At 36.5% G+C, this 14,043-nt stretch overlaps 1 protein-coding gene across 5 annotated transcripts in view; it reads left to right on the top strand.

Moving 5' to 3' along the window:
- LOC125241845 (maternal protein pumilio-like) overlaps positions 1–14,043 on the top strand; it is a 566,882-nt gene that overhangs the window by 535,394 nt on the left and 17,445 nt on the right. For all 5 annotated transcript variants that reach the window (XM_048150508.1, XM_048150510.1, XM_048150509.1 and 2 more), the window contains 4 exons: positions 6,946–7,165; positions 7,352–7,520; positions 11,479–11,637; positions 11,905–12,099. In XM_048150508.1, coding sequence (XP_048006465.1) covers positions 6,946–7,165; positions 7,352–7,520; positions 11,479–11,637; positions 11,905–12,099 — 743 coding nt within the window. The remainder of the gene's footprint in view (positions 1–6,945; positions 7,166–7,351; positions 7,521–11,478; positions 11,638–11,904; positions 12,100–14,043) is intronic.

A 14,043-nucleotide genomic window follows, 5' to 3' on the forward strand; every position in this document is an offset into this window, starting at 1 on the left:
CCTTTCCCATACATTTCAGTTGTGCGCTTTTTTGTATGGGCTTTGTCAGTCAAGTATTAAATTCTAAATAACTTGCTATTGATGTTACCTACTTAAAACTTGAGTTTTAACATAAAACCGTTGACTGCATATTTTAAGGCCTCTAAACGCATTGGTGTGATAAGACGTCCTTACGTGGTTATATGAACAAAAATGTGTCACAGGACCCATAATAAAACGGCTCAAATATAATTAGTACCTATGCTCTTTTTCACCTAGGTTGAGTTCTGTGACACTTAAAAACCACAAATCATTTAAAAAAAGACCTGCATGAAAATTCACATTCTATTAAAAGGTTTACCTTAAGCATGTATGGCCGGTATTTTATCGTGTACTGTTTTTACATACGTATGTCCAAAGAGGATCGAGTATTATAGAGAGTTACCGTTGAAGTAAAATGTGTAATCACAGTGCATAGACTGCCATCTCTTGACACAGGCTTAAAACTTTGAACCTCAGTTTTGACAATTTGGCCCATATTCTTAGCTTGATATTTGTTAAAATGTCAAATATTAATATAGGCTACTAACTCATATCGAATTTGGCCCAATAAATGATTGTCTTCTGTAGTATTTGACATAACAATATTTATAGATTTTGGGTATTAAAAGCGTATGATGACTACGTATCTTCGATTAAAAATGTGTGTAATTTTTTATTTTGGCCACCGAAAACGCTGTCAGCGATGTAATGACGTCATCGAATTCGAACCTTAATGCATGTCAAAACAATCACTGACATATTGAACTTTATGCCTTCATACTTAAAAAGTCAGAAAATGTTGTTTTCGAATAGAATGACCTGATACACAGATAATCTATAGATTAACAGGACTGTGTTGTTTTCGCCTGATTACGTAAAAGTATACTTAAGACGCTACGATACCCCTCATTTCTCCATACAAACGCTCTCGCCTGTTTCCTCTCTGGTTTTTGAAGCTAGATCAATGGTTTTTTCAACACAGACTTTTATTATCAATATCTGTGTCGGACCGTTTTGCTTTTTTTGATATTTTTGTTTTAAAAGGAATTAGAGCCTCTCAAAGTTGGCAAAAACGGCTTAATTGAATTTGCCAGAAAGAAAGGCGTGGTATTCAAAACTGAGATCAATTATCCAAAAAAACGAAACGGTCCGACACAGATAATTTCCTTGTCATTCTGATTTCCAAATTTCGTAACGATTGGTTAAGTTTTGGAGGAGGAAACAGTCGAGAGCGGAACCTCGATTTTTGCAGTTTTTACGCGGGATTTCGCGCCTGAGCTGCAGTTGTCCCTATCGCACCAAATTTAGGGGCGGGGCTAAGTTTTTATATACGTACACTGAAATAAAGTGATGGGAAATACTCGACATCTAATGTCGATAATCTAGTGATGTGAAAAGTTATCGATATACTACGTCGAAATATCGACATACCGTGTTTGACGAACTTTTTAGTTAGAAATACGTACTATTATATGTTCATATTTAAAATTGGTGGTCCAAAAAAGACTAGTCTGCTCCGAGACCACGGGGACAATGCCGTCCTTGAAACGTCGGAGGTTAGTGTTTAAAACATAGTAAATACGCGATTAAGTCCCGATTATAAATATGTGTAAAAATCGTGAAAGTTTGAATCTGTATTATATATTCTGTGGAAATACTAAGTCCATATTTTATAAGTATAGGTACGTAACAATTGCATACAGGTATAGGTTTATTTTATACATGCATAACTTTTCTCGTCATTGGTTTACTAGTAACAATTATAAAGTTATGCTGTATTTTACGATAGATTCCACGAATATTAGGCAACTATTTGGTATTCGGTCTTTTCAGCCATTTTGCCGAAAATTTGGTATTCGGTCATCATTGTTTATTTATTACTATTCTGCCGAACACCAATTAGGTAAGTAGTTATATTAGTCATATTATATGTACCTACTTATTTACACACAATAAAAACAGACATAATATTAATAATTAAAGTCATGTTTTAAAATATTTAAAAAAACGATGGGCCTTATTTAGTAATACATAGTTTGTTCAGGTTGGTACCAGTACCTGCCCTTAATAAGGCCCAGTGCTTATATTTCTTCTAAGTTTTATCAATCATGCCGTTTTGTATATTTTCTTCGCAGACATAGAATCAAAAAATGCCCTAAATAGTTACTTCTCTAAATAAGGCCCATCGCTCGCTTCTTAAGTTTTATAACTTTGTGTAAACATTGTGTTCATGAATTCAATCATCAATTTTTGTGATAAGTATTTATACTACGGTCTGTCGTCTAAAACACATTTATTCAGGACTATGCATTTAGGATATGGTACTCTAAATTAGAGGGGTTCAAGTCTTAACAAGCAGTGCGTCAAGGTCAATGTGGTCAAGATAGGCAGACTCTATTTCATATTAAGTTTAAAGGGACAAAATTAGGTACTTAATTAAAGTAGTGTGCGGTAGCCTGCTGTCCTACGGGGCAATAAATATTATAATGTATTGTGTTTATGTGTATTGTGTATCATAAGTACTGGGCGTTTGCGGGGTCGCCTTCCACTCTGAGGCCACCACTCAAATACTGGCGCTGTTGATAGCTCATCTTTGAAGATTATATCCGATCCATCTCTATTTCCGCAGCGCTACTTCTTGGGTATCGAAGGTTGTGAACATGTGGACACATGGGCGGCATGGGCCTTATTTCATACCTGCATCAAATAAGACCCATAGTTTTTCTGTTTAATAATACTTACTTTTTACTTTTTTACTTACTGCACGAAATTTTTGAACCATTTACACTTATCAAGTTATAAAATGTAAATAACATTTCGAAACTTAATAGCCGGGCCTTGTTTGCATTGACATTACATATGCCCTTAGTAGGTAGATGAAATGAGTATTACCAACGTTTTAATTCTGCGGTAACAAAAATGCTTTGCCGAAAAGTATAAATAAGATCTAAATAATAAAAGTATATGAAGTATCTATACGTTTAAATAGCCTAGGTTTAAATTTAGCTGGCAAATTAGTTAAGCATTTTTATGGTTGGTATGCATGTTGGTAACCACGAAAAAATGCACATTTTATTACATTATGATTATGGTAAGTAATTAAATAATTAAATAAATATTGGGAACACCTTACACAGATCAACTTAGCCCCAAACTAAGCAAAGCTTGTACTATGGGTGCTAGGCGACGATATAACGCAGGACACCATCGCGAGCGCAGACTTCTGGCCGAAAGGTGTGGTTTTTCGGCGATTCCGGGGCAACTTGCCGAATCCTACACCGGGGCAAACGACGCAACGGAGCCACGCTGTTACGTCATCGCCCAAATAAATTGTTTAGTTTTAAACTTTATTGTTTGTTTTTTTTTTCATGTTCTTACTTACTGTTTTTTTTTTCTTTTTTGTTATCTAAGTTTCGTGACGCATTGGTTTTACTGTAATGTCATGTAAACATGTTTTTACTAATAAATAAATAAATAATACATACTTAAATAGATAACATACATACATACAATCACGCCTGTATCCCATAAAGGGGTAGGCAGAACACATGAAACTACTAAAGCTTCAGTGCCACTCTAGGCAAATAAGGGGTTGAAAGAAAACGAAACTGTGACATTGCAGTGACAGGTTGCCAGCCTCTCGCCTACACCACAATTTAACCCATATCCCATAGATAAATACAAAACCATACTTAAATAGATAAATACATACTTATATACATAGAAAACATCCATGACTCAGGAACAAATATCTGTGCTCATCACACAAATAAATACCCTTACTGGGATTCGACGAACGACGACGGGAACCGAAGACAACATTAAAATTAGGTAGTTAATTAAAGTACTTTGAAGTAACCTGCTGTCCTACGGGATAAATATTATAATATATATAGGTAGGTATCCATATATTTTTATTCTTTTCCTTCCGGCGACCGTCCTTTGTCACCCATGTTTCACAACTAAAGAGTAAGACGAAATTGACGAGTGAAGATGATCTGACTGAAACAATTACTTTTCATATTATTAATGTTTACCATTACACACAGAGTACAATCTCATCGGTAAATATTATCAATTTTACTTTATTTCGACGTGCGTTTATCATAGCGCTCTTGAATAATATGATTTTGTAAATAAATTATCTCCTAGATACATACTATCAATTGTGTCGCTTAGTTTCAAACTTGGGTACTTAAATCCATTCTGCTTTAAGATTGAATATATAAAAATATATATATTAACCTTGTAGCAGAATGGATTTATCCAGGTTTGAAGTTAAGCGACACAATTACGCTTAATTCGGTATGTAAGAAATACCTTATTTTTTGTTAAGTTACTGATGGGCCTTATTTCATACATGCAGCAATTTGGGAAAAGTGCACCTACTTAATGCACAATTGCACATGGACCCAATTTTTTGACCCATTTACACTTATTTAATTATAAAATGTACATAACATTTCGAGACTTTTAACCGGGCCTTATTTGTATGTAGATTACAGATGCCGTTAGTTGGTAGATGAAGTGAGTGTTATATACGTTTTAATTCTATGGTAACAGGAATGCTGATATGTAAGTATAAATAAGTTTTAAATAATAAAAATATCAAAAGTATCTATACGTTTAAGTAGGTTTAAATTTAGCTGGCAAATTAGTTAAGCATTTTTATGGTCGGTCTTGTTCTGTGCTAAGCCTTGTATTTCTAATGCTAGGTAGGTAATATGTATACACAACCCTAGAAAATTAGAAATATAAGATGCATATGTAGCTTTCCATCTGAAAAAGGTCCTTATGCTTCATATGCAATAAGATTTTGTTCGGCAGATTTTTTGTTAGAATTCTGCTAAAAAGTTCTAATTACCTTGGAACATAATCCGGTGTCTGGTAAGTATAATAGGTACCAAATTGTTACCTAGTTAAATTTTCCTACGCTGTCACTTCTGTCAAACATGTGCAAAAAAAAATCGTTGAAAGAGTTAATTAGCATGCCAAGAGCGTGTCGGGCCACGCTCATTGATGTAGGGTTCCGTTTTGCCATTTTGGTAGAACCCTAAAAACCGGCCAAGAGCGTGTCGGGCCACGCTCAGTGTAGGGTTCCGTAGTTTTCCGTATTTTTCTCAAAAACTACTGAACCTATCAAGTTCAAAATAATTTTCCTAGAAAGTCTTTATAAAGTTCTACTTTTGTGATTTTTTTCATATTTTTTAAACATATGGTTCAAAAGTTAGAGGGGGGGGGACGCACTTTTTTTTCCTTTAGGAGCGATTATTTCCAAAAATATTAATGTTATCAAAAAACGATCTTAGTAAACCCTTATTCATTTTTAAGTACCTATTCAACAATATATCACACGTTGGGGTTGAAATGAAAAAAAATATCAGCCCCCACTTTACATGTAGGGGGGTTACCCTAATAAAAGATTTTTATCCACTTTTTATTTTTGCACTTTGTTGGCGTAATTGATATACATATTGGTACCAAATTTCAGCTTTCTAGTGCTAACGGTTACTGAGATTATCCGCGGACGGACGGACGGACGGACGGACGGACGGACGGACAGACAGACATGGCGAAACTATAAGGGTTCCTAGTTGACTACGGAACCCTAAAAAAAGAATAAGATTTACATACATTTTTGGTAGGTAGATACTGTCAACCAATTATGTAGAATCCTAGGCCACTCTAGAACCCTGTCGTATTGACACCGTCATTTATTTGCTACAGAAGTTAGTTTTACTTTTACTGTGAAAGGGTCTAGATTGGCCTATGACCTAGGATCCAGATTAATTGGTTGATTGTACGTACCTACTCCTATAATATGGCTTCTCTTTGAAATCGAAAATGTTTTAGCTTTTTACATACCGAATAACTTTATTTCGCTAACAATGTGACTATCTTAAAAGAAATCATCTTTTAAGATAATCACATTATGTATAAGATAAGGAATTGTTTCTACCATTCCTTAAAACATTACAAATTTGCATTTTAGTCAAATCAGTACACTTAATATCTTCACGGAGTCCAAAACATTATGCATCAGAAGTCCGAAACTAGACAAATATAGAGAGATTAGAGAGCGCTTGAGCGCGAGTAAGTACTTGTGCCGGCGGCGGACGCGGGTGTGTGCGTGCGCCACGCGCACGCACACAGGGCCTCTCTGTGGGTTCCACCCCCGTCAGCGCGACGGCGATAAAGACCTAAAAATCTCAAATTTGAATTCGTGCTTCGGTATCGTATCCTCTTAAAAAATATTTTTTTCTGTTTTTAAGTCAATAAAATATGATAATATTTTATTTCGGTTGATTGGACAGTACTTAATCATATAAGACAGACTTTTAAAAAAGGTCAAGTAGCCTATTAGCGCTATCTAGCTGAGCGTACCCCGAAGGTGTAATGCCATCTAGGCCACCGTACCTTTTTCTGTATGGTACTGAGGTACGTTTTTTTCTTACCCCCTTATTCATAAACGTACACTAAAGTTATCAAGCCAATAAAGTTAGTTTGTCCCTTTCTATCACACCAATACGTCGGAACGGGACAAACGAACTTTATCGGCTTGATAAATTTAGTGTGCGTTTATGAATAAGGGGGTTAGACTTTATTTGTCTATACGGAGTTATATATGTCTTTGGTCTATTCGTTTCAATTTCTACAATCGACTGTTATCTTGTCTGGGGTTCCTGATTTAGAATCGTCTAGGAAATAGCGCCGAATCTAGTGTCGATGTACCTACCTATATGGAATAGTAAAGCTTGAGCAGAAATATATGACTAGGTACGCGCCATGTTGCGGAATTTTAATAGAGCAATTTTTTTCATGCAGTATGTAGTGATTTGTCACCGTATACATCAGAATAACAACGCCCTGTTGACAAGAGTGTTATATTAGTGGTCAGGCTTTAAATGCATTATTTGGTTACAGAACTGGTCGGTGGCGGTGTTGGTGTGGGCGTTGGGGGTGTGGGTGGCGTGAGCGGCGTGGGAGTCGGCGGTGTGTCAGTGGGCGCTCTGGTTGCAGACAAGCCGCCTGCCGGCCGATCTCGTCTTCTTGAAGACTTCCGAAACAATCGCTTTCCTAATTTGCAGTTACGGGATCTCGCTAATCACATAGTGGAGTTCTCACAAGATCAGCACGGTTCTAGGTAATTTTCTTCTCTCTGTGTTATCAAGGCTGGTAAAACGTTAAAAACGCCTATAATTTACAAAATTTTACCTTGTTTTGCTTACACGCTCCTATTTGCTTATATCAACTATACCGAATATGAACAATTCGTACTCATAAATGGTTTCTTAGGTATATGGTAAATAAATATTCTTCCTTATTTCAGATTCATCCAACAAAAATTAGAAAGAGCAACAGTTCAAGAAAAACAGATGGTATTCAATGAAATCATTGGAGCTGCCTACAGCCTCATGACAGACGTTTTTGGAAATTATGTAATACAAAAATTCTTCGAGTTCGGGACAACAGAACAAAAAACGACTTTGGCACAAAAGGTTCGACCATTTCTCATTATTAATTGTGCCTGCTAACCACAAAAAAAAAAGTTTAGCTTAAGCAGAATTATTAATACGAGTATGTATTCCTACAATTGATGTTTTTAAAAAGTGTGTAGGAGCCTCGGTAGGCGACGGCTCAGGTTCGTATTTTTCTAACTATTGTAGTGTATACATTTTCTTGTAAACCAAGTCCTCTCAGGTGTATCTGCTGCTGTATGTATGTAATACGATTAAATAATCCAGTGAAAGAGAAGTAGATTACTACAGAGGCCGGGACAAAAGGGGTTGCCGGCCGAAGACATATACAAAAAAAAATTAAAATCAATTTATTCAGCAAATAGGCCACGGGGGCACTTTTACATGTCAACATTACAGAGTATTCATTAAAGTTAAACAAATAGAATTAGAGATGTATAAAGTCTCTAAATGTCATATTATTAATAACTATAATCAATACATAAAGAAAGCGCAAACAGATACAAAGATAAAAGAAATCTATAATACTTCAACAGTTGTAAAAGACTGAATGTTACAAGTAAAATATTATACTTAATCAAATAATCCATGGAGATGTATAGAGTCTCCAAGAGTCAAATTTTATAAAATTAAAATATTTAAAAGTAAAAACCTTTGTCAAATCATACAAAAAAAATACAGAAAATGAACAGCTAAATTACACATTTCAAGAGATGCACAAGTCTCTAGTTGTCAATCACTAAAGTAACAAATCAAGTTTACAAAAAAATATAATCAAAATCTCAGAGATGTATAAGGTTTACAAAAAAATATAATCAAAATCTCAGAGATGTTTAAGGTCTCTAAGTGTTCAAAAACTAACATAAACTTGATCAAACGACAACAAGATCATTAAAGTAAGGAATCTATTTTAAAATAAAATATAATCATAATCTCAGAGATGTATAAAGTCTCTAAGTGTCCAAAAGCTAAAATTAACTAAATTAAACGACAACGTGATGGTCTCTAGTGTCATCTTTAAGACATTACTTACTTAAGTTTAATTCTTACAAGAACCGAATGTAGTGTCTCGCAATCCGCTCAAAAGTAAAGTTAAATAACCTAACAAAACATGAGGCCCAGGTAAGCTTGAACAGACCAGTCTCCACAAACAGCACCCGTTCACGAGTATGACGCGTATCTCAGCCATCGCCTCCCTCAACCTCCATTCGGGAAGGTGGGAAGGTACATACACATACATTTTGTATAGGTAGCGGAGATTATAGTCTAGAAGGGATGTAACGTTAATCGATCGATCGATCGATCGAATCGATCTTTACATATAAGACAGCTATCGCACTGACCATGAATCAACACTCTATGGGCATACAATCCCATCTCATATCAAACTAGATCTCGTGTCTCTTGTTATGAATGCAACCTCAAAACTCTCTCAGGGAAAATTAGAAGGGCCCCAAGTCCCGTGGCTGTTATCAGTGCATGCACGGCACAACTGAATCTCCAGAGGAGAACTCATCGTACATCCCGCAACTCAGAACACTTATCTCATTCTCAAGAACTTGCGGCGAGGTGGTGGGAACCCCGACGAGCCTCCACAACCCCTACAGATCATCCATCAGCCTCCATAAAGTAACCTCCAGTAACTCAAACCGATAACCCCCAGCCACCTCACATGTTACATTCAAACTTAAGGATACACAGAATGTCACTCAACAACTAAGCTCAATCTCAAGGTAGCTGTTACCATAGAGGAATAAGTACGAGTAAGGGAAGAGTTGTAATTCCATACATCAGTAAATGCGAGTTATTTGTATAGGCATAGTTAAGTGACATCTAGCGACAATCAACGTCAATCACGCGTCAAATAGCGTGAATTATCAGTACCACTACTCGATACTAGGTGGCAACAATGTCTCGTCAGCCAAAAACTTAATATTAGAATAGTTTACAACTTATATTACAAGCAGAAGGAATTGAAAACAGAATACTGATTAATACTGTTGTAATATTAGCTAAAAATTGGTGAGCATTAGGCTCTTCGTTCGTCGCGACATCTATTGACAAGTAGCAGTACTGACAATTTACGCTAGTTGACGCGTGATTGTCGCTAGATGTCACTTAACTATGCCTATACAAATAACCCGCATTTACTGATGTATGGATTACTTATTCCTCTATGCTGTCACTCATGGTCACTACAATATCTATACACTATGTAACATAATTGCCGAAGATAAATCCTACGGCTTATACATTACCTTCTATAGTACCTTTGATTTTCATGGTTGTTTATTTTAAAAAAGGAAGTGGTATTCGTAACCGCTATTCGATACCGGTTATGCTCTTAAATGGATCACCAGCATTAATGTTACATCCTGTATATTGAAATATAGAAATATCTCACTTACCAAGAGTGTCGTACACGTGAATTACGTACCCAGTTCTCAGAGCGCCTCTCTCTACATCTCAAATGGTAACGCCATTATTTTCTCTCTACTGTCACCTCTGACACTTGTTCACCTCTATAGCCAGTGTTACTAGTGAAGGATACTCTAAGAGTGACCGTTTGGATACATACCCTAATAACAGACTTCGCGGTCTCCGCGACATTATAGGCTGATAACTCAGGCGGACAACCCCATATTTCCCGCCGAGGTATGTTTAGTGCTTTACTGGTATGAAATAAATTAAAGTCCACTGAAAATAGAAACTCTGAATGGCTGTATCTCCTAAACCGCGCGTCGTGCGTAAAGCCTTACATGAGCAATAACAAAACAATAAAGAAAAATAAATATCGAAAACAAAACCAAAACGTCAAAACATAGGTACCAAAAAACATTTTGCTTAGACCCTACTCAAGTTGCAGTCTAGAAAGTCCCTCTTAGATTCTTTAAAAATGCTAAAATGGAAATTAAAAAATGTATATTTGCCAAAAATATATTTTGCTATAATTGTTTACCCGTTCTCTGGAGTTGAACCGCCTGCAATGTGACACTTTGAAGGCTATTTCAGCGAACGTAAGGACAACATTTCATACCATGTTTGAGAAAAATCATTTCCCTACCCCCGTACTATACGGCTCGCTCACGCTCACTCGGCAGGTCTCATCTTGCTCAGTCCCGTGTATGTCAGGATGGCGTGAGAGATGTCTGAATAGTCACAAAATTTGCACCAAATAACTGTACCTAAACTGTACCTATGGCGAAGAAAACTACCTTAAGCAATTAAACAATAATACTTAGATAGTTAAATTAAACTGTCAATAATAAAATCATTGGGGTTTGAGCGATGGGCTGACTACTTGTCACATCAATATCACTATAACGTTTTCTTTCAAACCATTAATGACTAAGAAGAGTGGCACTGGTGGCACCCTTGAGCAGTTTCATGTGCTCTGACTACCACTTTAGAAATACAGGCGTGAGTTTATCTATGTATGGAAAATGTGCTATAGGTACAAAATAATGCATAAATTAAATAAAAATAACAGTATTTTTCTGCGCTTGCGAAGCCTCGGCAATAGCTTATAACAGTTGTAACATTATACAGTGTGTTATAAAAGGTGAAAAACTTAAGAAAGTCACCTGTTGTATGTGTGAGTGACGTGTTCGAATAGAGAACACATATTTAAAATTAGTAACACAAACAAAACAAACGCCTATTCGAACACGTCACTCACACATACAACAGGTGACTTTAAGTTTTTCACCTATACCAACAAGTGGGTTTTCTTTAAAGGAACGTAATCTTACATAGTTATTTCATTTAATCATGCCCTTAATTTAATTCGTAATTTGATACGATCCATCGTGTCCAAATTTCTCAATAGAACGGAACGGATTGTACTAATTTAAAAATGCGTTTAAACAGTTAGTTGGTTACATGTGTGTCTCGGCCAAGTTTACTATCTCTTGCATTTGTTTGGTACGTGTGATGAAGGCATTATTAGGAGTAATTAGCACATTGGTTACACACACAGGTGCGCGGACATGTGTTAGCGCTGGCGCTGCAAATGTACGGGTGCCGGGTGATTCAGAAGGCGCTCGAGTCCATCCCCGCCGAGCAGCAGCAGGAGGTCGTTCGTGAACTCGACGGACACGTTCTCAAATGCGTCAAGGACCAGAATGGAAACCATGTTGTAAGTCATTCTTAAGTAACACTACCTCTAACATCTGTGAAAATATATCAATACTTATTGTGTGTATATCGCTTTGATTACTTGTAAACTACAATTAATTTGCCTAAGCGGTTTTATCGCGAATTGTTTTGTCTATGCGAACATGCCGCACTGCGAACTGCTGATTTGTTTTTAAAATAATGAATTATACGATGTGACATATGTATACGTGTTCGATGGCTACAAGGAGCACGTTAGGTCAATGGTGCTTATTGTACTTATGTTCAGGTACAGAAGTGCATCGAGTGCGTGGAGCCGACGGCGCTGCAGTTTATCATCAACGCGTTCTCAGGGCAGGTGTATGCACTGTCTACGCACCCATACGGCTGCCGAGTCATCCAGCGCATCCTCGAGCACTGCACGCCTGAGCAGACGGCTCCTGTGCTGTCGGAGCTGCACGCTCACACAGACCAGCTTATCCAGGTTCGTCATATCCTTATTTCCCGCGTGCAATTCATAAACATTCGTTAGTTTTGGTGCGATAACGATTGCCGGAAAGTACGAAAAAACCGGCCAAATGCGAGTCTGACTCGCCCACCGAGGGTTCCGAATACGTACAAACTTTTAATAGTTAAAGTAATCTCATGTTTAGCATATAACTCTAAAGACTTGATTAAAAGTATAGGTATAGCGCCATCTCTCGGTGAATTCGCTAATTTGCGCGACCTGTATAGTATGTTGGTTTTTTAAGGTGGTTCGCCTAGGTTACGCGAAGCTCAGGCTATGTTAGATGGCGCCAGATCTGCAAATTGTCAGTTTTATTTTTTTTTTGTCAAGTCGTACGCCAATTTGTATACTTTCAAGTATGCTTTGCGCACATTTAATATTAAAATTGACCTATAAAAACAAGCATTAAGGTGGTTCGCCTACGTTACACAAAGCTCAGGCTGTGTTATTTGGCGTTACATCTGCAAATTACGTTTTATTTTTTTTTGTGAAGTCGTACAGGCATTTATATACTTTCAAGTATGCTTCGAGAACATTTAATATTAAAACAAACATTAAACTTGTCATTGTACCGTAAATCCCCTTAATCTAAACAAATTGACTATTTCACACTCACACATGCAAACAGTGTTTTTGTATACCTTCTAATCGATAAAATCACGCGGCGACAGCTTGTTTAAATAGCATTGCGGTAAATACGTGGCATTGCATGATTTGCATGGAAGTGGAGTGGGTTCGTATCACAGATGTCATATATACCATAGATCAAGCAAACGTATCTACTTAGCGTGTCAAATGAACTCAGTGAAATCCACTGAGTTGTCCGTCTTTACTCGCAGCTTGCAGCTTTCGGGCGTCAATTTTTGTAAGTTGAAGTCAACCAAAACATAAAAAATGCCTCGTTACGTGATATTCAATTGCAACAACACAAAAATTATGAACAATCAAGAGCCTGAGACATATTTAAAATTACAGGCAAGAATCAACTTCAGTACAAAATTTGACACGCTCGGCCCCTATACAAATATATGAATTTGTTTCTTCTATCTAAATTAAGTTCTGTGGTTCGTATCCAGGACTTTTTCTCTTTTTTTTGTTTTATTATTATACATAAATGTTACATGTACAGTACATACTGAGCGTTTTCCAAAAAAAAGATTAAAAACCTATTCTCTTAAATCGTAATAATTTTTGGGTTCTTCCAACTCAGAATTTTTAACATAACTATCCTACTCAGATATTTTAAAAATTTCGAAAAAGTATAGATAAATTTTAGTTTCCTAAATGCGTGGTTTTGTGATTCAAATGTTTTTTTTTTTTCTAATTGTTTATTTTCGATTGAGCAAGGGTATTCAAATCGCTTTTGAAATCTTAAATTAGTAAATGAAAATGCAATAGTTAACTGAGTAACGTAATGCTTTAAAAACTCAAGTGGATTTCTGTCTTTTTTATCTAACGAGTAATTTCGAAAAAATATTATATTGACCGAGGGTATTAAAAGTTATGTTTTATATCTTAACTAAATAAATGGAAAATCAAAATGAGAATAAAAAACCAATACGTTCTATAAGATAAAATTGATACCTTCGGCTCTCCCTTCTTGCTCGGTCAATAAAAAAAATACGAAATTTATATCGTAATAATTTATATACATATAAAATGATAGAAACCCGGGATTCGAATGCAGCTTCACGGCGTGACAGACGACTGTTCACGAACGACACCATTAGGCGTCATCCATATATTACGTCACAGTGTAAGGGGGAGGGGGGGGTCATACTAAATGTGACAATCCCTGTTAAAGGGATACAAAAAAGCGTGACATAGGGGTGGGGAGGGGTCCAAAAACCTGAAATTTGGTGTGACGTAATATGTGGATGATCCCTTATATAACACGCAGTTTCCGACGAAATTGGGCTA

The sequence above is a fragment of the Leguminivora glycinivorella genome, chromosome Z, assembly GCF_023078275.1.
Source record: "Leguminivora glycinivorella isolate SPB_JAAS2020 chromosome Z, LegGlyc_1.1, whole genome shotgun sequence".
Lineage (NCBI taxonomy): Eukaryota > Metazoa > Arthropoda > Insecta > Lepidoptera > Tortricidae > Leguminivora > Leguminivora glycinivorella.